Here is a 25,664-nt window from a genome sequence, read left to right on the forward strand (position 1 = left end):
GTGAGTGCACCCACGTTGTGCAGTGCCATGGAGGTCAGAAGAGGGCTTTGGATTCCCCTGGAACTGGAGTTAAGGATGGTTTGTAGCTGCCATGTGGGTGCTGGGAATTGAACCCAGGTCCTCTGCAAGGGCAGTCAGTGCTCTTAACCGCGGAGCCATCTCTCCAGCCCGTGTTTAGTATTTTTAACTGTCTGAATGGCACTTTGCATTTACAGAAGTCTGACACTGAGTGAGCGGCGTTCTTCCTGTCAGTCCGGCTCTTGTGACTTTATCGTCACTGATGTGTCCTTGGGGTTAGCCTGGCCAGCCACCAGGCCTTGGTGAACTGTGACTTCCCTGTTGAACTTAGATTGAGCTAGGTCTCCCCAAGCCGCCCTCACACAGCTTTCGGGACAGCTGTCAGGCTGTAGCCATGACTCAAGCCTGTTTATGTTTCCTTACGAGATAGCAGGTCATTAAGACCAGGAAAGAAGGACACCCCTGCCACTAAGCCCAGGTCCTGCTTTTCTCTAGTCCTGGGTGTACTACTGCCTGACTGCACAGCACTGCACACTTGCACAGACACTAGCCACTTGGTTTCCAGTACTTTCTCAGTGGACTCCTAGGCCACACCTTCTCTCTGTATTTCTCTTTCTGATTTCTGACCACCTGGGGAGCTGTAGGCTTCGTGGGCCCTGGGAGTCAGTGCTAAATGCTAAACTAAATCTAAGGGTTTCATTTTTTTTTTTTTTTTTTTTTTGATGAAATGAAGTGTTCCTTTAAAAAAGAAAGGGAACAGAGGCAGGCGTGGTGGCACATGCCTATAATCTCAGCACTTGAGAGGCTGAGGCAGGAGGACCAGAAGTGAAGCATGCCTGAGCTACATGGTGATGAGGACTGAAGCAGTGAAGGGTGGAGGGAGCTGAGAAGAGCAGGGGCAGAGGGTGGAGAGGCGGAGCGGATCCAGTGCAGAGCAGCCGCAGTGGGGCCGGGAGGCTGCTGCCTGCCTTATGGCTCTGTGGTGTAGGCAGCAGGTGGGTACCTCCACACAGCCACTGCTGTAGGGAGCCTGGGGCAGCCTGGCTCCTGCCCTCTTTCTCTTGGTTTCCAGTAAACGTTTAATTGGACAAGTTCTGAAGTCTCTTCACCTCTCTAATTTGTAATCATGGAAGCTGAACTGAACCACACAGCACCCTGTCTTCAGTAGGGGCTTTTCTCATAGTGAAATTGAGACTGCGGTATATTTGTATAGTTTTAAGAAACCATTTCAAAATCTTCTTACAAGTTCTTTTGGCTTTTTGATTTAAAAAAAAAAAATCAACAGTCTCCATAGTAGCCCAGCCTAGCCTCAGATAGACCTCCTCCTGCCTCAGTTTCCCAAGTGCTGAGATTCCAGGCATGTAACACCATAGCTGGCTGATTGTTTTTTGAGAGATAGTGTCTTACTATGTTGCCTAGGCTAGCCCTGAATTCCTGGGCTTAAGCAATCCTCCTGCCTCAGCCTCTGGATGTGAGGATTATGGGATTGACTGCTGTGCCCAGCTGCTACAAATAGGAATTTTAAAAATAGGATCTTCTAAAATTCTTTTTTAAAAAATTCATTGGGGCTGGAGAGCTGGCTCAGTGGTTGGGAGCACTTGCTGCTCTTGCAGAGGACCTGGGTTCAGTTCTTGGCATCCATGTGGTGGCTAACAACCATCTGTAACTCTAGTTCCAGGGGATTCTCTTCTGGCCTCCATGGGCATTGCATGCATGGTTGCACTTACATGTAGGCAAAACACACATAAAATAAAAAAGAAAATTTCATGTCGGTTTCAAAATAATTATCTGGGTGTTGGGACTGGAACTGGCTGTTTTATGATTGTCTTACCTGAGTATCGTGTACGTGGTTGTTCCCTGTCCTCTTCTGTGTGCCTCTTGCAGTTACTGGTGCGGTCCGTTTTTCAGGCATCACTTCTGTCCTTCCCCTATTCACTACAAGAGGCAGCGTTTGCTGAGTTAATAATATGTTCAACATTAAAACGTGTCCAGGTAGCTGTTGGCTGGCACTCGGGTGTGTTTCTGAGATCACTTCAGACCTAAAGGACAATATTTAATCTTATAACTCAATCGTAGGCACCAGCTTCAGGCTCAAGCAGAACTGGTGTTAGATGAAAACAGGGTGTTGATCGAGCAGTTGGACATTCAGCAAGCCAAGGTCAAGGACACCCAGCAGGAGCATCTCCTAGAAAGTAAGTGACATCCTGTGATGGGCTTGAAAGCAGCCATTTCAGCTGCTAATACCGAAATGCAGCTGCTCACTATGCTTCTAGCCGTTGTTCTTGGTGTGACTGCTTTCTCACAGTTCATCTGTAGTCTCCCATGTGTTCTGTGAGACCCTTGGAGGGTCAGTTGAGCTGGCTTTAGGGTAGAATAGTGCCTGAGAAGTGGGAAAATCACAGAAGGTTGAAATAACCCAGGGCTGTTTGTTTTCCAATATATTTTTGAATAAAAAAAGTAGAACTGGGGCTGGAGAGATGGCTCAGTGGTTAAGAACACTGACTGTTCTTGCAGAAGGCCCGGGTTCATATCCCAGCACCCACATGGCAGCTAACAACTGTCCATAACTCTAGTTCCAGGGAATCCGATAGCCTCTTCTGTCCTCAGGCATTGCATGACACGGGTGCACTTATATACATGCAGGCATAACACTCATACACATAAAATAAAAATAATAAATTAGAAAAAAGAAAAGTCCCCCTCCTCCCCACACCTACACATGCCAAAGAGCACTTTCCTCTTGATTTACATCTCTAACCCTTGGAGTGCCTTTGAACTCAGAATCACCCTGCCTCAGCCTCCCCAGGGCTAGGATAACAGGTGTGCACCACCACTCCTTGATGAACCATTCATTCACACTTCTGTCAGAGCCGTGGACATCATAGGTTAAAGCTCTGTGGTTCTCAGGTGCTTCCCAGGGGTACCCCGCCTTCAAGTATGTCCTTCCCTGTTCCCGAGAGCTGCCACAGCATTTGGCAGTGGTCTTCAGAGTGAGCCAGGCTATGAGGTTTTTTTTTTCTTCTGTTTTGATTGAAATCATATTTATGAGCACAAAAATTAGTGGCTTCCTCTCTGCCCGCCCCACCCCCTTTTACTCCTTTTTCTAATGAAGAACAACACAGGCCTGGGGACTGAAACCAGCTGTCTTGCCTGAGCCCTGGGAGCCTCCTTCCTATTTCCCTCATGCCCAGCTCATGTAAGAAACTCCCTCCACACAGTAGAAGTGTTCACTGCCAGCCTCGGCCACAGCCAAAGCTGCTGGGGTTTGATCCCATGTGCCTGATAACCAGGCTGTGCTCAAAGAACACGAGAGGGCTCTGGGAACCCCTCCACAGGCTGCCCAGGCCAAATTGCCTCTACTCTGCATTGTGAGAGGAAGAAAGTGTCGCCTACTCTGTTTTCTGGTTGGAAATCATAAGTCAATTAATTTGCTTTTTTCTGGATATATGATGTTTTTATTTTTATTTTATTTCCTTTTTTTTTTTTTTTTTTTTTTTTGGTTTTTTGAGACAGGGTCTTCCTGTAGCCCCAGCTGGCCTGGTCACTATGTAGACAAGCTGGCTTTGATCTCACTGAGCTCTACCTGCCTTTGCCTCCCAAATGCTGGGATTAAAGGAATGTACCACCATGCCTGGCCTGTTTTTGTATTTGTGTTTATGTATGTATGTATGTATACCATGTGTGTCTGGGTGCCCTTGGAGACCAAAAAAAGGCTATCAGATCCCCTGGAGCTGCAGTTCAAGGCAGTTGTCAGCCACCTGACCTGGGTACTGGGATCTGAACTCAGGTCCTCTTGAAGAGCATCCAGTGCTCTTAACTGATGAGCTGTCTCTCCAGCCCATTTTCCCAGTGTAATATTCTCAAACATGACAAATAATAAGAGTTGATGATTCTTCCTAAGCAGGGGATGCAGGGCAACCCTTCTCACTTATATGATGGAGTCTGTTCATCATGTTTATTTTCAAATTCTCAAGAACCAACCTAACCTTTTTAAAAATTGTATTTATTATTTTTATCTATTTTATGTGTATGACTGTATTGCCTACATGTGTGTAAGTGCCTGTGGCAGTCAGAAGAGGATGTCAGATCCCCTGGAACTGGAGTTATGAACAGTTGTTAGCTGCCATATGGATGCTGGGATTCGAACCCGGGTCCTCTGCAAGAACTGCCAGTGCTCTTAACCACTAAGCCATCTTTCCAGCCCCCCAACCTAACTTAAAAAAATTTTTTTTTATGTATATGAGTGTTATGCTTCCATGGATGTAAGTGTACTTGTGTCATGCAATGCCTGTGGAGGACAGAAGAGGGTGTCAGATCCCTGGAATTGGAGTTACAGACAGTTGTTAGCTGTCATGTGTGTGCTGGGGTTTGAACCCCTGTCTTCTGCAAGAACAACCAATGGTCTTAACCACTGAGCCATCTCTTCAAACCCCACCCCCCCGCAACCTAACTATTGACTCTGATGATCAGTTCAGTGTTTTTCTAGAGTAGAGCGATTTTGGGGGGGGTTCTTTTTGAGACAGGGTCTCCCTGTAACCCCAGCTGTCCTAGAACTCACTATGTAGACCAGGATGGCCTTGAACTCACAGAGATCCACCTGCCTCTGCCTCCCAAGTGCTGGGATTAAAGGTGTGCGCCACCACGCCTGGCCCAAGTAGAGCGATTTTAAGTTTTGTGCATATGCTGTAGGTGGTCGTCTCTCAGCAGACACCCAGGCAAATCTTAATCCTGTATATGTCACAACAAAGAAAAACACCCACAATTTGCTTTCAAAACATAAAGCTACATCTTAGGGAGGAGTAGAAATGAAAAATTATAAATTCAGTTCTTAGTCTGTCTCTGTCCTTAAAATGTCAAAATTCTTGCAGTATTTAGGGACAAAATAAAATAATGGTCTATGCATGCACATCTAGGTATGATTTAATATTCCTTCTTTCAGTTCATGTTGTATTAAATATTACAGTGAGCCATAGCACGATCATATAATGCCCAGAGGGGATGGGGTACAGACAGGTCAGACAGAAGCACACAGAAGGGACACCAAAATATGTAGATGTGTAAATCTCATATAAAATGGTGTGGTGTCCACATGTGAACTGCACAGATCCTCCTGCACACTGTAAATCAGCTCTAGATTATTTGTAAAGCCTAAGATGATATAAATTTATGCAAATAGTTTTTGTAACATATTTAGGATAGAGTGAAGAGGAAAAGAGTCTGTACATGTTCTTTAGAGATATAGACGTGTGTGTGTGTGTGTGTGTGTGTGTGTGTGCACATGTGTATGCAGGCGGTCTTTTTGACACCCTAGCTGGAGTTCCTGGTCCTCCTGCCCCAAACTCCTGAGTGCAGAGATTACAGGCACTACCATCCTGGCTCAGACTGTTATTTAATTCAGCCCTCTGTGCCAACTCTTTATCCTTTTCAGTTTCTAAGCTGACTAAACAGGTTATGCTTCTGGAGGCTAAAACCCAGGGCCAGGAAAAGCAGCTGATAGAAAGCAAGGAACAGCTGGAGAGTTTACAGGCCAGATGCCAAGAACTCAAAACACAGGCGGACAGCAAGATCGCAATGGATGTTCACACCTCCATCGTCAATGAACTAAGGAGGTAAGGATGCTAGGTCTGTCCAGTGCTCCAGGCTCTCTGCCTGTCACATGCACGGTACAGAGAGGTTGCCCACATTTTTCATTGTTTTGTTGTTGCTTTCTTTGAGACAGAATCTCACTCTGGTCCAGGCAGGGCTTGAATCCCAGTCATTCTGCTTGTCCTCCTTCACTGCTGCCGTTAGAGACTCAAGCACTACCCTTGCTTCATTGTTTTGTTTTGTGGCAAGGTATGTAGCTTAGGCTAGCAACAAACTCAAGCTCAAGCCATTCTCCTGCCTCAGCTTTGACACCCATCCATTCACCTTTTTTCTAGTCTGTTTTTACCTCTCTGGTCCTGGCATAAGAATGGCAAATGCTTCATAACTTTGTGCTGGAGCTCCCTTAGGGATGCATCGCACACTGTGTGTGTGTGTATATGATTCTGTGTCTGTTGTTTTAGCCCTTTATTAGTTTTAAAGTCAAAGATAATATAAAATAATGGGCTGGGTGTGGTGGCACTCACCTATAATTCCATCACTCAGGATATCTTGGCAGGATGATGGTGGTTCAAGCAGGACTGTTAGTAGAGTTTTAAGGCAAAAGCCTCAGTTCTGGGGATCACAAAGGACTAGCCTGGGCCACCCATCCCAATATACCAAATATATCAAAGAGACAGGTAGTAGTGAAGGTCAGAGATAGGAGATCAGTCAATATAGCCGTGTTGGGAAGAACAGGTAAAGGGGCTCAGTGACCCCAGGTCTGTCTTCACCAGCTACAGAAACAGTTTTTACCAGAGAGGGAACCGAAGAGGCAGGGTAGGCTTGGCTGATGGAGACAGTAATCTTGGCCAGACCAAGGTCTGACTGATCATTATCTCAGTCCTGGCTCTTCAAAGGGTCTGAAGAGGTGTCACTGTCCTCACTTGAGGGGTGGACATGGCTCCCGGAGGTGGTTGCTCCCATTACCGTTCTAGGAAACTTCCTCATGTACGGCGTGATTTGACTGTCCTAAGGGAAAAACAAAGAAACAAAACAGTTGAGAGGGGAAAAATGGAGCAGCTAGGCCTGTGGCTGGGACCTTCCTTCAAGTCTTGTCTCAGAATAAAGAAAGAAAAAAGAAGTGGGAATCTAGAGCTCCAGTAGGAAGCTGACCAAATAAAGGGATATAGCCATGAAGTGGAATGTAAGCCATCGTAAGTGGCTTCACCCAAGACTATGATGTGGGACGTGGACTACAGAGTTATTTCTTTCTTCTCCTTCTCTTCCTCTTCCTCCTCTTCATCCTCCTCCTCTTCCCTCTTCTTCCTCTTCCTCTTCATCTCCTTTTCATCTTCCTCTTCTTCCTTCTCCTCCTCTTCTTCGTCATTGTCATCATCGTCTTTTTGAGGCAGTCTCCCTGTAGCCCCAGCTGTCCTGGAACTCTGTATGTAGACCAGGCTGGCTCAATCTCACAGAATGAGAATGCTGGGATTAAAGGCATGTGCTGCTACCACATCTGTCTCAAATACAGAGTTTATATAGAATGGAAAAGTATAGTATTTAAGAGCTCAGTGGATGTCTATCTGTAGATAGTATGTTGCTGAAATGTGTGAACTTAGGAACTGTAAAATAGGATGGCACACAGGGTGGCAAGGGGTGCTTAGTGGATCTGAGAGAGCAAGTGATTCCGGACTCTGTTAGCCAAGACTTCCCCAACTGCAGGCAGACAGGAGGTCACAGATGGTACCATCTGGAAAGCCACACCCAGACCTCTCTAGTAAACTCTATAGCAACTAGAGTCCCTTCAGAGGACTGAGTGTCAACAGGAGGTTTAACTCTTGGCTGATATACAGTCCCTGACAGCTTCATGGTGCTGGTAAACAGACAAATCCCAAGTGACCTAGAATTCTATTACTAGAGAACATGCCTTTCCAGAATGGAAGCAAAATAAAGATGTTTTCAACCAAACCTGTCACTCTTCTGAGACCCATATTAAAGGCAATCATAAGAGTAGACCTTAGGTGGGGGAAGGATTGAAAGCAGGTGTTTGAAAAGCAAGACAAGTAAAATTCAAAGAAAAGGACACTGGTAGATATGTGGATAAATATAAATGACATGGAACTCATAAAATATCTTTTGAAATTTAAAACTACAAAGAACCAAAATGCCCTGCAATAGAAATGTGTAATCAGAGAGGGGAAAATGGCCCTTGTGTTTTCCAGATGAAATGAGGAATTTCTGGAAACAAAATGTATGCAGACACACAGCAGTGCCCCCTTATCTTTTATTTACGTGTGTGTGTGTGTGTGTGTGTGTGTGTGTGTGTGTGTGTGAGATCTTCCTGCCTCTACCTCCCTGCTGGGATTGTAGGTGTGACCACCATGCCCAGCTTTCCCCACTTATGCAGAGGGATACAGTCTAAGACCCCCAATGGATTCCTGAAACCCAGGATAGAACTAAACCTTATGTTATTGTTCTCTCTACATATACACCTGTGATAAAGTTCAACTAATAAATTAGGCAGAATTAGACTGTTAACAGAAACAAACAGTAAAATAGAACAGTTACAGCAATGTATTGTAATGAAACTGTTTAAAAATTATGAATTCTTCATTTCTAGATTTTTTTTTCTATTTAATATCTATAAACTTTTTATTTTATTTTTAATTTATGTGTATGAGTGTTGCCTTCATGTAAGTGCACCACATGCATGCAGTGCCCACAGAAGTCAGAAGAGGGCATTGGATCCCCTGGAACTGAAGTTACAGATGGTTGTTAGCTGCTACGTGGGTGCTGGGAACTGAACTCAGGTCCTCTGCAAAGCAGCCAGTGCTCTTAGCTGCTGAGTCATCTCTGCAGCCCCTGTATTTAATATCTTGAAACAGCATTTGACAGTAACAGACTGTAGAAAGGGAAACCACAGATAGGATGTTATTGTAGCCTCTAAACTAGGATAGGGAGTAAACAATGGCTCCAGAATAGTTCAAGACAAGGTGATGGTACCCACCTGCAATCCCTACATTTAGGAGGCTGAGGCAGGAGGGAGCTAGAGTTTTAGGCCAGCCTGGGCTACATAGGAAGACACTATCTAAAGACATACTTATTTGTAAAATTTTTCTAGATCAGCCTGGGTAGTCTAGTGAGACCAAAAAGTGAAAAGAAGGCTGGGGAGCAGCTCAGTGGTGAAGCGTTTGTTAGTGGAGCTGCGGGCCTCGCTACCTCCACCAGCACCTTCAGGGACTTGAGAAGAGTCTCATATAACCCCTTCTGGAGAACAGAAAGCTGAGGCTTCCTACTTGATTTAATGAGGCCCCTAGCCCCTGATTCGGTGTGGTAGGGTAATTTGCAAAAAGAAAAGTGCTTTTCATTTTCGCTGTGAAACTGCATTATAAATCCAGGGCCTGGGAGATGGCTCAGTAGTAAAGGTCCCTGCTGCCAAGCCTGTGCACCTGAGTTCCATTCGGACCTGCATGGAGGAAGGAGAGAACTGGCTATAGCAAGTTGTCCTCTGGCCTCCATGTGCAGCGTGCACGATTGTGCATGTATACTCGTGCACACATGCAAAATAAATGAATAAAAAATTAATTCATAGCGAGTGTTAGGAATAGATGAGAACTTTCTTAATGATTCTGATGAAAAATAAGACTACTATATCACACAAAAGAGGGAAACATGAAAACGTTCCTGCTGAGCCTGGATACAGTTCAAGAATGGCCTCTGACCCCATTTCTGAGCAACATTAACCATGCTGGTTACTAAGTGTTAACAAGGGCCTGGTGTGAAAGGAAAAAGTCAGAAGCTCTGGAAAGAAGGCAGAACTATGCCACTTAGAGATGAAATGGTTCTACAGACAAGACAAATCATTGCATGAGAGAGGGATTTTAGCACAGTTGTTGAAACAAAACAGAGCCTTAGTCCTTGTTTATTGGAAACAATGCAGATTCATTATCTCTTTCTCCATAGGAGCAAATACTAGATGGTGATGTTTTGAAATAGGAAGGATGGAAGGAACCCTTTGCACAGCATCAGATAGGAGGACGGAAAGCTTCCCAGCACTTCTGTTGCTGATTCGCTGGGTGAAGAGTTCAGGCAGCAATTGGGGACATTTGTTTTAGTTTCTGTGTTTTTTTTTCGGTCTTTTTGAGACGGGGTCTCCCTGTAGTCCCAGCTGTCCTGGAACTCACTATACAGACCAGGCCGGGCCTCCATCTCATAGAGATCTGTCTGCCTCTGCCTCCATTGTTTTAGTTTCTTTTGGAGGTATTCTTTGTAGTTTTCTGGGTTGCACAGTTTCTGATGAAAATCTGCTGCCTTTAAAAAAATACATAGTTTTCATTTCTTCGTCTTGTGGGGGAGGGACTCACATGCCCCGGTGTACATGGGGAGGTTGGAGGACAATTTGTGGGAATCACTTCTTTCCTTCCACCATGTGAGTCCTGGGAATTGAGCTCAGGTCTTTAGGTTTCACGTCTTTACCTGCTGAGCCAACTCACTGGCCGGCCTATCTGCCATCTTTTTTTTTCCTATGTGTGTGTGTGTATTGCCTGCATGTAGGTAAGTGCACCCATGTCGTGCAGTGCCTGAGAAGGACAGAAGAGACTGTTGGATCCCCTGGAACTGGAGTTATGGACAGTTCTTAGCTGCCATGTGGATGCTGGGATTTGAACCCGGGTCTTATGCAAGAACATTCAGTGTTCTTAGCCTCTGAGCCATCTCTCCAGTCCCCTATCTACCATCTTTATAATCATGTCTGCTCTTGGCTTACAGGGTCTCACTGTAGCATAGGCTGACTCATGACCCTTCTGCCTCCACCTCCTGGGTGAAATCTCAGGATTTTTGGCATGGACCACAACCTTACCCACCTCTTTCAGACCTAAGAGGTTTTTGCTTGTCGTTGGTTTTCACAAACTTAATTAGAATGTGGCATGGCATAGCTTTACATCTTCCATCAAATCTGGAAGTATTTCCACTTATCTTTTTCTTTTGGGGGGATGGGTGGTACTGGGAACCAAGCGTAAGCTCTCAAGAAAGCTAGGCAGGTACCCTGCCACTGAGCTGTACCTCTAATGTGAAGTGTCACTAAGACTTTTCTGTTTTCCCTGTCTCACTTCTCCTCCTGGGACTGCTTGGTACTATCCCATGGACACTGCATTCTGGTTTTCACATACACACACACACCCCTACCTTACATTGTGCATTCGGTTTTCTCACACACTCACACACACACACACACACACACACACACTATCTTTGTGTGTTTTTTTTTTTGTTGTTGTTGTTGGTGGTGGTGGTATTGTTTGGTTGTTTTGAGACAGGGTCTCCCCATAGCCCCAGCTGGCCTGGAACTCACTATGTAGACCAGGCTGGCCTTGAACTCACAGAGATCTGCCTTCCTCTGCCTCCCGTCTCTGGGTGTTTTAATTAGATGGTTTCTGTAGCTGTCTTCATGCTCCCTCATCTCTTGTTATTCCCATAGCATCTGTTGATGACTCTGTCTGCCTCTGCTGGGATTAAAGGTGTGTGTCACCACACCCAGCTTTCCCTCTCATCATCATGTGGGTTTTTCTTGTTTCCTTTAGCAGATAGTACATCTTTATTATTGCCGTTTAGACCTGTGCCAGTGCCACCCTCACTGTCACTTCTGAATCAGTTCTGTGGTTTTATCTCTCTCCTGATCAAGGGTCATCTATTAACATTATGTCACCTCTTGACTGGATGCTGGATAGCCTAGTTTATGTTAGTGGATGTTAGTTACTGCGTTGCTTTAAGCAATTTCAGATTTTGTTCTACGCTAGAAAGAAGCTGGAAGCGTTGAAAGCCTTGTTTGTTAGGGTGTGCCCCCAGTGGCCTTTGGACTAGGGGTGACCCAGCCCCACTGCTCAGCCAGTGACATGGTCCTGAGGATTCCAGCAGCCTTCATGAGGTCCCCTCTGACTAGTAGCTCATGCACCATTCCTCATCCTTCGGGCTCTCAGATTGCTTTGTCTCCTCATTTCTGATTTTCTCCCTCAGCCTCAGGCAGTTTCCTCTCACTCACGTGCAGATCAGTTCTCAAAGATTGTGGTGATCTCCGGTGCTCTCCAGGGCCATTCTCCCTCTGTGCAACTCTTGTGTCTTTCCCCAGACTGTGGCTGCCTCAACTTCCTCGGCCTTCCATCTCTGACTCCCAGACCCAGCAGATCTGCAGGTTCTGTGGGTTTCCCCTCTGCTGCCAACAGCAGGGCGGCCTCTCTTGTCTGCCCTCCAGCTTCACAGGCCTGCCCTGCGGGTCTTCCAAAGTCTGAAAACTCTTGGTTCTTTTGCTTTGTCTGATTTTTGGCCAAAGGATAAACCTGGCCCCCTGGGTGTCCTAGAAGCAGAAGTCTTTGTATTTTCAACGTGTTCTTCAGCCCTTTATCCTAATCCAGTCCAACAGGTCATCCCATAATTGATGGTTAAGTTCATTTTCAGTGAAAGGCCCAGGTTCTGGATCTTATGTTTTAAAATTACAAGTAACAAGCTAATCGGAATATGCTGCCTCTTCCTGTCTGCTGTGTGGGCAGCTCAGTGCTTCCTGGCTACACTTCCCACTGCTCCACAGATGTGTGCCCATCTGTTCTTTCTTTTATTCTGGGAAACGTGCTTTTACAATTACCATGTCCTAAATAAAAACACCTTTTAGCAGTGGAATTATTTGGGGCATGTATAGCATGAAGAATGTGGAACTGTGTTGGATATTTTATTCCTGGAAAGAGGAGTATATAAGTTCAGACTAAACGAAAAACTGGGCAGAAGTCATATAGCCGCCATCAAAGAAGTGTGGACCCAGCCATGCGCTCACCCCTCTGCTCCCGAGCTGTGGGCTCAGGGGAGCTGTGTTTCTGAGGCCCTTCAGAGTGTCCTCCATGGCCTGGAGGCTGGCTGCCAGTCACTCTGGCAGGGACTGCCTCGACCTAGCCCCAGTGCACGTATACATGTGCCCGCCATTTTTTTTGTCTCTCAGCCAGTTGCAAAAAGAAGAAGAGAAAGAAAGTGCTGAGATGGAAGAGCTGATGGGAAAGCTGGCGGTCCTGCAGGTGCAGAAGAAGAGCCTGCTTCTCGAGAAGAGCAGCTGGGCTGCCAGAAACAGAGCACTGGAGGCCGAGCTGGACCACACACACAAAGCAAACAGGTGTGTGTGTGTGTGTGTGTGTGTGTGTGTGTGTGTGTGTGTGTGAAAAAAAAAAGTGTGGTGTGTGTGCCTGTGTGTCTGTGTCTGTATGTCTGTCTGTGTGCCAGAAGCTGAGCTGGACCACACACAAAACAAGTAGGTGAATGTGTGCATGTACATGTGTGTGAGGATATGTGTGCACATGCATGTGCCTGCACCCATGTATGTGCATTTGTGTGTGTGCATGTGTGTTTCCTTTTTAAGTTTCCTGGCCTTTTTTTTTTTTTGGTCTTTTTGAGACAGGGTCTCCCTGTAGCCCCAGCTGTCCTGGAACTCACTATGTAGACCAGGCTGGCCTCGAACTCACAAAGATCCGCCCGTCTCTGCCTCCCAATTGCTAGGATTCAAGGTGTGTGCCATCACGCCTAGCAGTTTTCTGGCTTTTTAAAAAGTCAATTAAAAATATTTGATTTCCTTTTTTTTTTTTTTTTCATTTTCTTTTATTTCTCTGATAGTGGCTGTAAAATTGAAGAGTAACCATTGTGAAAGGATATCAGAATTATAAGTACAAGCAGAGCTTTTCTGTTGGCCAACAATTCTCAAGTCTGTAGTTCAAATGTGCTTGATAATCATATGATGACCCATACTCTAGAAGTTCTTTCCTGTGTCCCCAAAGTCTCTTTTAAAATTACTGAATCCCTCCTCCTCCTCCTCTTCCTCTTCTTTAAAACACTTATACATTTATTTATTTTTTATTTGTTGAGAATCTCATATATGTATACAGTGTATGTTGATACTATTCACCCAGTACCCCAGCACCTTTGCCCTCCCACCTTCCTGTTTGGATTCTGTTTTCAAAAGTGTCTTTTAGAACTTGAACCAGAAAGAGGAATAATAATTAGCTGATTCATAGCTAGGCATTGTGTGAATCTTGTTTTAATTTTATTATTATTATTATTATTATTTTGGTCTTTTTGAGACTTACTGTGTAGACCAGGATGGCCTTGAACTCACAGAGATCTGCCTGCTTCTGCCTCCTGAGTGCTGGGACTAAAGGCATGCACCACCGTGCCCAGCTTCCTGTTTTTATTTTTAAAGATTTTCTTTTTCTTTTTAGTTATGTGTGTATATGTGTGTGTTAGTGTAGGCTTGTGCACTTCCATGCAGGTGTCATCTGAGGCCAGAAGAGAGCATTGAATCCCCTGGAGCTGGAATTACAAGTGGTTTTGAGCCACCAGTGGGTGCTGGGAACTGGACTCTGGTCCTCTGTAAGAACAATACCCACTCTTGGGGCTGGAGAGATGGCTCAGTGGTTAAGAACACTGACTGTTCTTGCAGAAGACCCAGGTTCAAATCCCAGCACCCACATGGCAGCTAACAACTGTTGGTAACTCCAGTTCCAGGGGATCTGATAGCCCCTTCTGTCCTCCATGAGCATTGCATGACACAGGTGCACTTACCTACATGCAGGCAATACACACATACACATAAAATAAAAATTATAATTAAAATAAAAATAAAAAACAATATACACTCTTAACCACGGAACCATCTCTCCAGCCTCAAGTCCTATTGTGTTTGTTTGTTTGATTGATTGCTTTGTTTCTGGCAGGGCTTACGTTCTAGGCCAGGCTGGCCTGGAACTTACTTTGTAGCACAGACTGGCTTATAGTCTTTCTGCCTCAGTCTCCCGAGTGCTGGGACTACAGGTTTGTCCCATCACAGTTGGCTTTTGAGTCCCATTAACTGGATTTAGACTAAATTCTCTCATCTTGAAATTTAATAGAAGATGTAGGTTGCTGAACAGTAGTGTTTAATTAATTAAATTTGTGGTTGTTAGGGTTGGAGCCCAGGGCTTTATCCATGCAAGACAAGCATGTCACTGAGCCATATCCCCAGCCCCAAGTACAGCATTGAAATATTAACATGTCTGCTGGCTTTGGAATACAGGTAGTCACCCCACCCTAGCCACACAGGCTAATGAGTTTTTTATTGCCCCTGCGGGGGCATTATAGGTGTTATCAAAAGAAAATTGATGTCCTCAAAAAGCAAGTGGAAAAGGCCATGGGGAAGGAGATGTCTGCTCACCAGTACCTGGCAAACCTCGTTGGCCTGGCAGAGAATGTCACCAAGGAACGAGATAGTCTTAAGTATTTGGTAAGTTTCCTCAAAGTTATATTAAGTAAACTTCAGCTTAATATGCAATGTTAGTTACTTTAAGGGTATTTTTAAAGCTAATCCATAAAAATCTTCATATTTTAGTATTTCAGCCACACTCTTCCAAATTCTCCAAAATTTGATCTCTTAGCTATTGAATTTTTTTTTTTTTTTTTTTTTTAAATTCTGGAGACAGGGCCTTGCTGTGTAACCCAGGCTATCCTCAAAATGTGTGGTCCTCCTGCCACAGCTTCCTGAGTGCTGGGATCACTGCTGTGTGCCCTCTGCCTGGCTCAGCCAAAACATTTTAAAAAGAATAATAGCCGGTTGTGGTGGTGCACACTGATAGGATATGCTGAAGAGGGAGAGGTAGGAGGAGCACGAGTTCCAGACCAGCCTGGGCTACTCATTTTCAGATGTGGTGGCACACACCTTTAGTCCCAGCACTTGGGAGGCAAAGGTGGGCAAATCTCTGAGTGCGAGGTCAGCCTGGTCTACATAGCGAGTTTCAGGCCAGCTGCAATACAGGAAGACCCTGTCTCAAGAAAGACAAGAAAAAAGAAAAGAAAAGAAAAATAACCTGAATTTCTAGATAACAGCCAAAATGTTATTTTAGAAGACAAACCGGGGAGCTGGGTGTAGTGCGCATGTGTTCATCACCTGTTGGCAAGAGGCATCTTTAGTCATCTTTATAACGGTGTCTTAATAGTTCCCCTTTATAGATGAGTCATAAGAATCTTAGACACAAGGCTAAAGATCGTAGCTCAGTGCCACGTCGTGCACTTGGCTCACTGGTGCGAAGCTGTGGGCTTCATTCTGAGGGAGGGGGTTAAGAGAGAGAACAAGACTCATAGTTAAATAGAGGCCACCTGTAGATGTAGCTAGGGTGTAAAGGTAAAGCTGCAGTGATAAGCATTCCACGTCATTCCCAGTAGCCCCAGTACCAGGGAAGGGAATTAAGTCAATCATTGATGTCCTAGATGCTGGAACACCGCACAGCCAGCAAGAACCTGGCACGGTTCTAGGCATTTCCACACTGATTCAAAAAGAGGCCTGCAGCAGATTTCAGTGGAAGAAGACAGCTACTGTGTGCCAAGCCACTGCGTTCAGAAAAGTCTGATAGGAGTTCCCCCAAACTCTAAAAGTGAGTTGCCCCCAAGGGGCGGACTTCCAGGTGATGTTTTAAAAGTCTTGTCTGCATTTTATGGTATGTCAGACACATAGTGCCTGCATGTTTACGCAGTGTTGCCGCCTCTGGCTTGTAGAATTAGAAGGTATAGGGTGACTCATGTCTCAACAGAAGCCTCTTAGTGGACATCGTGGCAGTCAGGAATGAGGGACAGAGAGTGTGGGGACATGGAAGAACGATACTCCGTTCCTCCACAGGGAGATGGGCCCGGGCTTTTAGCCCTTGTTATGTAGGAGGAAATAGTAACAGTAGAGCAGCACAGATTAGAGCAGAAAGCAGCCTGGGGGGAATGTTATGTATTTTTAATAAAAGAAATGCTAATTTAGTTTGCCTTGATATCATTCTGTACTTGATATTCCAAGGCATTTTTTACAACACAGCAGTAGCTGCTAGGATTCTGACAGGTCTGATTATATATAGTGATTTTTAAATTTAGTGTGGGTGCGTGTGTGTGTGTGTGTGCATGTATACAAGTGGAAGTCAGGACAGCTTTCAAGAGTCCCTTCTCTCCTCCTGTCAGGTGTACTTGTTTGTTCGCTAAGCCATCCCACCAGCCCCTTTACTGGCAGTATCTAAGTGCTTCCCGAGGCTTCTAGAAAGCAGGCCGTCTTTGAACAGCATGGTAGGAAACTTGAGGCCATTCAGACCTTCTGACACAGGGGCCTCGCCTGAGAAGTGCTGTCCCAGTCACAGTGCTGAGCACTCCAGCATTTCCTGTCTCATCACGAGCCCCTTCTCTGCCACGCCACAGGGCAAGGAAGGGAGCAAGGAAGAGGTGGCTGCAAGGCGTTGCCCGCTCTTCTCGCATACATTCTCATGACCTGCCCAGCGCATCAGTGCCCTGTGGGCACAAAACCATCTTGTTTCCAGAGCAGGACATTCAGGGACCCCTGCCCTAGGGTGTAGGCTCTGTACCTCCCACTTGGGCCATAGAGTATCAAAGGCTTCCGTGGCACAGTGAGTTTCCTTTCAACCTCACATGGTTCCTTTAGGGCCACGCTTCAGCTGTGTGGAGAAGGCATGGAAATACAAGTGGAAGCCACCTATTCTGTGTCTACTTAAAAGTTGTGAATATAGCCAACACACTTAATAAACGCATTGTCTGCTCCTGTCTTGACCTTTATCATGAAACCAGACCACTCAGAGTCACAGCTGAAGTGGGTGGGGGTAGGGGTGGAGAGCTCTCATCTGCCTTGGCTCACCCTGTCACCAGGGCTTCTAGATATACCAAGACCCTGCTGGCCACAGGCAGGTATATGGGAGCCACCAGTTCATCTGGGCAGAGCACTCAGAGGCCTGCATCACCAGGACCATGGCTGGTACTGGCTTCCCTCCTGGTCACTGCCCGCTCCAAGTCTTGAGCCATGTCCTCCCCCGTCCCTCCTGGTCTTCTGAGTCTCATGAGACCTTCCTGCCATATGCACTCAGCAAGAGAGGCCTCCACTCTGCTGGGGAGTGTCCGAGGATCACTAGTGCTCACACAGACCTTGAAAATTCCCCAAATACTGTTTCACCGACTTCCATTTTTTACCTTTCTGAGGGAAACACAATGATCCAAAAAGCTGACATCATGACTTGCGATTGGGTGGGTTTCCCGTGATTTGGGACAAGTCATTTTAACTTTCTGTGTCTTAGCTGTCCTTTTGGGAACATCAAGCTGCTACCCCTAGGCTGCCTTAGAAGGCAGGCTCGCCGTTACCTTTCTCTTTAATTGAGCAACTGAAATAGTTAATGATGTGCAGTAGCTTTGTTTCCCATCTGGATCTTAATGTGAGTCACTCAGTTTTAAGTGACACCTTCTTGGGTATATGGTCTGTCATGTTGATTTGAAAACAGCATTGTGTATTTTTATTAATTCTCTTTTATTTTGTTGTAATCAAATTAGCAAAGTCACCAGCTTGCTTTCACCACAGCACTCACTCCGGGAATAGGACTGAAGGGGTGGTATTACTTCCTTTTCTGTTCCCGTGAAAAAATAACCATGGCCAAATGCAAGTTATAGAAGGAAGAGTTTGTCTTGGCTTAAAGTTTCAGAGGGAGAGTCCATAATGGTGGAGAGGGCACTGCAGCAGGAGGCTGGGGCAGGAAGCTGAGAGATCACATCTCAGCCACATGTAGGAAGCAGAGCGTGAACTGGAAGTGGGGTGAGGCTTCAAACCCTCAAAGCACGTTCCCAGAGACATGCTTCCTCCAGCAAGGCTGCGCCTCCTAAAGGTTCCAAAACCTCCCCAGACAGCACCACCAGCTGGGGACCAAGTGTTCAGATACCTGAGCCTGTGGAGGACATTTCAAACCACAAGGGCAAGTGTGTGTCTACTAGGGTAGAGAGGTGTTCCGAAGTCCTTACAGTCCTCCCCCAGGCTTCATCCTCCTTTTGTGCCCAGGAGAGAAGCCCAGCATGGCCCTTGCCCTTGTTGGTGCTTAGCCCTCGTCTCCAGCTGTGTCCACAGCCCTCAGGATAAGGGAGGGAGGGCAAGACCAAAGCTTCTTTGCTAGGTAAGCACTCTAGGAGTCTGCCGCTGAAGTACACCCAGGCAAAACCATCTGTATTATTTTCTGTATAAAGCTGAAAGGATTTTTGTGTTTCCACTTCTTAGGCTCAGTGTTTAGAAAGTGAGAAGCATGGAGTTCTCAACAGGGTCCTGAAAGGCAACGTGCGCCTGGGGAGGCTGGAGGAGCGGGTGAAGGTAAGCAGCAAGACTGACCCCATGTGGAAAAGTCAGAAGGAGATGTATGTTGTATGTGTGTGCTGCTCACCTGCAGGGAGGGCTTTGTTGGCAGAAATAACACCTTTCACCTCGTTAAATCAGCATTGGTTCTTCCCCACAACAAAATGCCACACGATAAGGTACCATTTTTTAAAACTGTTTTTTGTGATAGGGTATTACTATGTAGCCCTGGCTAGTCTGGAACTCACTATGTAAACCAGGCTGGGCTCACACTCACAGAGATCCACGTGCCTCTGCCTCCTGAGTCCTGAAATTAAAGGTGTGCACCATCATACCTGGCCCAAGTATTTTTATTTTTTTAAGATTTATTTTATTTTGGGGCTGGAGAGATGGCTCAGCGGTTAAGAGCACTGACTGCTCTTGCAGAGGACCTGGGTTTGATTCCCAGCACCCACATGGCAGCTACGAACCATCCTTAACTCCAGTTCCAAGGGAATCCACAGCCGCCTTCTGACTTTCGTGGCATGACACGGGTGTACTCACATACATACAGACAATACACTCATACACATAAAATTAAAATAAATACAAATTTTTAAAAAGAATTTTAAAAAAGAATTCGTTTTATTTTTTTGGTCTTTTTGAGACAGGGTCTCCCTGGAACTCACTATGTAGACCAGGCTGGCCTTGAACTCACAGAGATCCGCCTGCCTCTGCCTCCCTAGTGCTGGGATTAAATCATGCACCACCATGCCCAGCTTATTTATTATTTTTATTTTGTGTGTATGAGTGTTTTACCTGCATGTATGTAAGTGCACCTTTATGTGCAGTGCCCATGGAGGTGAGAAGAGGGCATCAGAGCCCCTGTAACTGGAGTTATACATGGTTATTAGCCACCATATGGGTGCTGGGAACTGAACCCAGGCCCTCCGCAAAAGCAGCCAGTTCTCTTAACCACGGAGTCATTTCTCCAGTCCCTAAAAGATTCCTTTTAAAAAAAAATTATTTTTATTTTATGTGTATGAGTGAGTGTATTGCCTGCGTGTATGTGAGTGCACCCGTGTCAAGCAATGCCGCGGAGGTCAGAAGAGGGCTTTGGATTCCCCTGGAACTGGAGTTAAGGATGGTTAGTAGCCGCCATGTGGGGGCTGGGAATCGAACCTGGGTCCTCTGCAAGGGCAGTCAGTGCTCTTAACTGCTGAGCCATCTCTCTAGCCCCACAGACCTTAAATATTCTTAAAAATAAAAATGATAGGGCTAGGGGATGCTTGAGTACCTCGATTACATGGGGGTGGGGTGAGAAAGAGAACCGAGCCTTTGAAATTATTTGTTTATTTTCAGTGTTGCTAGGGATGGACCCCAGAACCTTGTGTATGGTAGGCAAGCACTGTGCCACTGAGCTGCATCCCAGCCTTGCTGAATTCTGGGAGACTTCCTTGATAAAGTAAAACGGTGTCGACAGCTATGGATATTGTTCCTTATTTCCGGTTGGTCAGGGGATAAAGATCAGCCATAAAAAATTACAGCCATTGTTGGGACTGGTGTGGGGCTGGCTTGGTAGATGGCTTCCTGGGTCTGGTCCTCCGCACTGCGTAACAGTAGATGTGACAGGAGGTGGAACAGGAGCTCAAGGTCTTGGTAGCTACACATTGAGTTCAAGGCCAACCTGAGCTACACAAAGCCCTGTCTCAAACAAACAAAAATTTGCAGCAGTAGATTAATTTGCCAAAACATCCAGTTCTGTGATTCTGTTATTTTATGTTTAATTATCAACATATTATCTCTGCAAAAGTCAGGCATAATACTAATTAGAAATTTGGTTTTCTTTTTTTTTTAACTTAAAAAAGTTTTTGTGTTTTATGTGTATTAGTGTTTTGCCTGCTTGTATGTCAGTGCACCATGTGAGTGCAAGCTGGGAGGCCAGAAGAGGGCATTGGATCGCCTGGAACTGGAGTTTCAGATGGTTGTTAGTTGGGAACCAAACCTGGGTCCTCTGCAAGAACAGCCAGTGCTTTTAATTGCTGAGCATCTCTCCAGCCCCAAATTTGGTTTTCTTAACAACTGCAGTTCCTTTATCACTTTCTGTTTTGTTTTCTTGAGACAGAGCCCCACTGTGTAGCCTAGCTGGCCTTGAACTTGTTTCTGTCTCAGCCTCCTAAGTGCTGGGATTCCCACCACATCCATTTTTACACATTGCTAAGGGTCAAATCCAGGGCTTTGTGCATGCTAGGCAAGCACTCTGCTAATCGAGCTACACTGTACCTGGCTCTTTCATTCCCTTTAAGATGCAGTGTTGTTGGGGCGTACTCAGCTAGTGGGCCTGACAGCACACGCTACAGGCGGGTCACGCATCCAAGAGGCAGCCACCTCTTGCTCACTGAGTTCCCTCCCACAGGGCTATAAGAAGCAGGCAGCACTGAAGCTGGGCAGCATCCACCACCGTCTCGTGGAACAGCAGGAGGACTTTGCAGGCAAAACAGCTCGGTACCAGCAGGAGATGAGGCACCTCCACCGGATGCTGCAGGAAAAGCAGGAGGTCCTGGATGAGGCGTTGCAGCAGAAAAGGTAGGCCATGCGACCACAGGTCACAAAGGCTCAGAGACTGTGGCTGCTTTGGAATGTTTCATAGAATTTTCTGGTAAAACCCTCTGGCGTGTTTTATTTGCTTTGCTTTGTTTTCACGACTTAAGAGATTTGTTTATTTGTTTACGGTGTTTGTGTGTCTGTGTATGTGTGTAAGAGTGTGGGTTTGTGAGCCCATGCCCTCACGCAGCAGCCAGAAGAGGGCGTGGTGACCTCTATCACTCTGCACCTATGCGTTTGAGCCAGGGTCTCTCCTGAACTTGGGGCTGGTGTTTTCTCAGGTAGGCTGGAAGCCAGAAAGCCCAGCAACCCTCCTGTCTCCCTCCCTAGGAGCTTGTACTACACACTAGTGAAATGCCCCGCTTGTTACATGGGTGTTGAGATCCAAACTCTGGTCCTTGTGATTTTGCAGCAAGTGGTCTTAACTGCGGTGCCATCTCTCCAGCCTCAAACAGCAAGTTACAGTTTAACATACATCACATAATTGTGCAGCTTTATGGGGTACAGTGTGATGTTTTGATGCGTATGTACATGTAAGAGCAAAGCTGTTAGCCGCCCCCCACACTTACCATTTCTTTGTAGTGAAACCTTCAAAATCCTCTCTCCTGACTCTACTGAAGTACAGCAGATTACTGTTAATTGTCGTCATCCTGTCCGTATAGAACACCAGAGCTTGTTTCTTCTTTCTGATTGTAACTATACCTGTTGGCTACACTCTCCTCCTCACCCATCTTCCCACTCTCCATGCCTGCCTGAATAAAGGCAGTTAAGGCAGAATAAAGTAAATAAAGGCAGTTCACTGAGCATAATGTTGTCTAGATTCATCCATGTTACAAGTGACAGGATTTCATCTCTTTCTGGCCAAGTAACACCCCATTATGTATTATGTGCCATGTGTTTATATCCCCTCGTCTGTTGATGGACACAGGTTAATTCTAGCTTGGGCTGTTGTGCATGGTGCTGGCAGTGGTCACAGGAGTGCTGGCCTCTTTGCCATACTAATTTCATTTCCTTTTTTGGATAGATACCCAGGAGTCTCATTGCTGGGTTGTTTAATTCCTTTTTTGCACAGGATTTTAAAAAACAACAACATTACCTCATTGGTTGGATATAGTGTGGGATTGTGAGGGCCTGAGCTGGGGCTTCTTTCTCCAGAGAAGATGTGCATTCACTTCTCTTTGATGCCTGAGAATATTCCCACCTGGAGCCGTTTTCATTTTATTATTAATTTTTAAAATAAGCAGCAGTAATTCTCTTTTTCAAAAAATACAAAAGGGGGCTGGAGAGATGGCTCAGTGGTTAAGGGCACTGGCTGTTCTTGCAGAAGATCCAGGTTCGAATCCCAGCACCCATATGGTGGCTAGCAACCATCTATAACTCCAGTTCCAGGGGATCTGATGCCCTCTTCTGTCCTCCGTGGCCATTGCACAACATGGGTGTACTTACACACATGCAGGTATAACATTCATATAGATAAAAAATAAAAATAAATAAGATTTAAAAAATACAAAAGGAGTTTTACTAATATATCCTCAGGGCTGTGAATATAGCTCAGGGGTAGAGTGGTTTGCCTCATATGCACATGGTCCAGGCTTCTGTCCCCCACAACATGCACATATCCACAGATATGTTTACATGTTTATGTCTGCTTTATATATGTCCTCGTTGCCGTCATCGTATTTGGTAACACTTCTCCAATGCCTTAATTGTTCCCAAAGTGCATTCTGGATACTTTTTTTTTAATATGCTGTTTACTGATTTTCTCTTCAGCCATATCCAGTGCATTATCTCATCTGGCCCTGTTAAACTTTCCCCTTATCTCAAAATGTCTATTTGGGTTTTTGTTTGTTTTTCAGTTTGGTTGGGGCTTTGCTTTGTTCCTTGCTTTTGAGACAGGGTCTTGATACATGGCCTAGACCAGCCTAGACTCACCTTAAAGTCGTGATCCTCCCCACAGCCCCCATAGAGCTCACTGCTCTGTGAAGTGGTGGCTGGTATCTTCATTGGTTCTTCCGGGGGCTGGGGCCCTGTGAGGACATGGATGTTCTTGTCTCCCTTCTCCCTGCACCTCACACGGCACCAGCTTTGCTGCCTTTCAGCTTGGCTCCCTGTGGTCCAAGCCAGTCTTCTGTGTCTTCCATCGTGCTTCCCCGTCCTCCAGTCCCCCCGACCCCCACCACCTCAACTACTTATATCTAGGCCCGTTGGTAGCTCTGTGAACGGATGCTTGTAAAAGGTCCCTGAATATTGGTCAGGTTACAGAGGAGGGCACAAGAGGTCTGCAGGGCCTGCGCAGTGTGGTGGCTGACCAGGTTAGGTCAGCCACCACACTTACTAAATTTTAAAGATTAATGCATGCTCATGTCAATTCTTCAGGAAACAGAGGTATGTGTTTTGATGCCAGAGTAAAGGAAAAAGCAAAATATAACAGGGAAAAATGGGAACTCCTCCAGCCGCGTGTGCCTCTGTAGTTTGACTATTTCTGCGGGATCTGGGTGGCCTTTGCAACTGTAAGCATTCTGTTATTTGAGTTCTTACTACTTTAGGGTTCATATGGGCAATTGGAATTTCTTTTCAATTAATTAATTAATTAATTGGTCTTTTTGAAACAGGGTCTCCCTGTAGCCCTAGCTGGCCTGGAACTCACTAATGTAATGTAGACCAGGCTGGCCTTGAACTTACAGAGATCCACCTGCCTCTGCCTCCCAAGTGCTGGGACTACAGGCATGTGTAACCACACCCGGCTTCTTTTCTTTTTAAAAAGGTTGATTTGTGGGGCTGGAGAGATGGCTCAGCGGTTAAGAGCACTGACTGCTCTTGCAGAGGACCCGGGTTGGATTCCTAGCACCCACATGGCGGCTATGAACTGTCTTTAACTCCAGTTCCAGAGGAATCCAAAGCCCTCTTCTGACCTCTGTGGCATTGCATGACACAGTTGTACTCATACATGCAGGCAATGCATTCATACACATAAAATAAAAATAATAAAGAAAATATTTTTTAAAATGTTGATTTGTGTAGTGTGTGTGTGTGTGTGTGTGTGTGTGTGTGTGTGTACATGTGTATGTAGATTCAGGTATGTGTACCTATGTGTGCAGGCCAGATGTTGACATCAGGTTTCTTCTTTAGGATGTCTCTTTAAACCTGTAGCTCACCAATTGGCTAGACTGGCTGGTCAACAAGCCCCAGAGGTCCTCCAGACTCTGCATCCCAGCACTGGGGTTATAGCCACACCTGGCTTTTTACATGGGTGCTGGAGATCCGAACTTGGGCCCTCATGCTTGCACAGCACGCACTTTACCAACTGAGCCATCACCCCAGCCCTGAAAATTTTGTTTTTCCATTTGTGATGTTATCAACAACCCCTCTTTTTTGTTTTTTTTTTGTTTTCTTTCAGAGAAATGGAAGGTGAGCTTGAAATTGTTTTGGAGTCTACTTCCAAAGAAAACCGAAGAATTCGAGAACTTCTCCAGGCCACCCTAGAAAGGAGAGCCATGGAGGACAACACCAGGGTTCCCGGGGACTCCTGCCTCACTGGTATTGCTCAGGGGAACCTGCCGACTGCCTACAATTTCAACTGCTGTGACATGCAGCCTCCTGCCACCACTGCCCACCAGAGTCTTGGGGAGTCTATGGCATAGGCTCGGCCTGAAGTGTCTCCTTCCCAAAGGCTGGTAAAGGGTGGTGGTACTACCCGGAAGGGCCAGTGTGGCCAGGAGACACGTGGGAGCCCACATAGTGCTGTAGGCAAGACAGAAATAAACCAGCTCAGACACCCAACTCTGTCTCCACATCTCTATTTTGTTCTTGTGCGGTGTTGGGTATTGAACCCAGGGCTTTGAACATGCTAGGCCAGTGCACTGCTACTCAGCTACATGTCCAACCCTTGGTTTGTTTGAGACAGCATCTTGCTGTGTAGACCTGCTTCGGCCTTCCAAGTTCTTAACAATTTTCTTTAATAATGTCCTGCTGACATTCTTGGTGAGGTCACAGCCTCTGGCCATATCACCACCGAGGCTAGCTCTGTGGTGGCCTTTGTTGCCAGGACCCTAGATGGTCAACTGAGAAAGGCCTGGGGGAATGGGCTGTGCTCTCTCACCCTCCCAGGTGGGCAGTGGAGTGAGGAAGCCAGTGGGGGTAGCAGCAGTGGCAGCTGTGTGCCAGCTTGGATAGTTTTCTTGTTTAAACATGCTGTTTAAAAGGGCTGGGGCTGGGGCTGGGGCTGGGGCTGGAGAGATGGCTCAGCATCGGTTAAGAGTAGCCTCTTGTAGAGGACTTGGGTATAGTTCCCAGCACCCACATGGTGCCTAACCATCCATAACACTAGTTCCAGCAGATCAAACACCTTCTTCTG

General features: G+C 46.0%; 1 protein-coding gene across 1 annotated transcript in view; it reads left to right on the top strand.

Annotated features, from left to right (window-relative positions):
• Cep89 (centrosomal protein 89) overlaps nt 1-25,090 on the top strand; it is a 60,556-nt gene extending 35,466 nt beyond the window's left edge. The window contains exons 13-19 of the mRNA XM_008839463.3: nt 2,095-2,210; nt 5,447-5,627; nt 12,566-12,733; nt 14,728-14,869; nt 18,656-18,745; nt 21,123-21,292; nt 24,708-25,090. Coding sequence (XP_008837685.1) covers nt 2,095-2,210; nt 5,447-5,627; nt 12,566-12,733; nt 14,728-14,869; nt 18,656-18,745; nt 21,123-21,292; nt 24,708-24,951 — 1,111 coding nt within the window. The 3' untranslated portion in view covers nt 24,952-25,090. The remainder of the gene's footprint in view (nt 1-2,094; nt 2,211-5,446; nt 5,628-12,565; nt 12,734-14,727; nt 14,870-18,655; nt 18,746-21,122; nt 21,293-24,707) is intronic.
• The last annotated feature ends 574 nt before the right edge of the window (nt 25,091-25,664 follow it).

The sequence above is a fragment of the Nannospalax galili genome, unplaced genomic scaffold (assembly GCF_000622305.1).
Source record: "Nannospalax galili isolate Female #2095 unplaced genomic scaffold, S.galili_v1.0 scaffold159, whole genome shotgun sequence".
NCBI lineage: Eukaryota > Metazoa > Chordata > Mammalia > Rodentia > Spalacidae > Nannospalax > Nannospalax galili.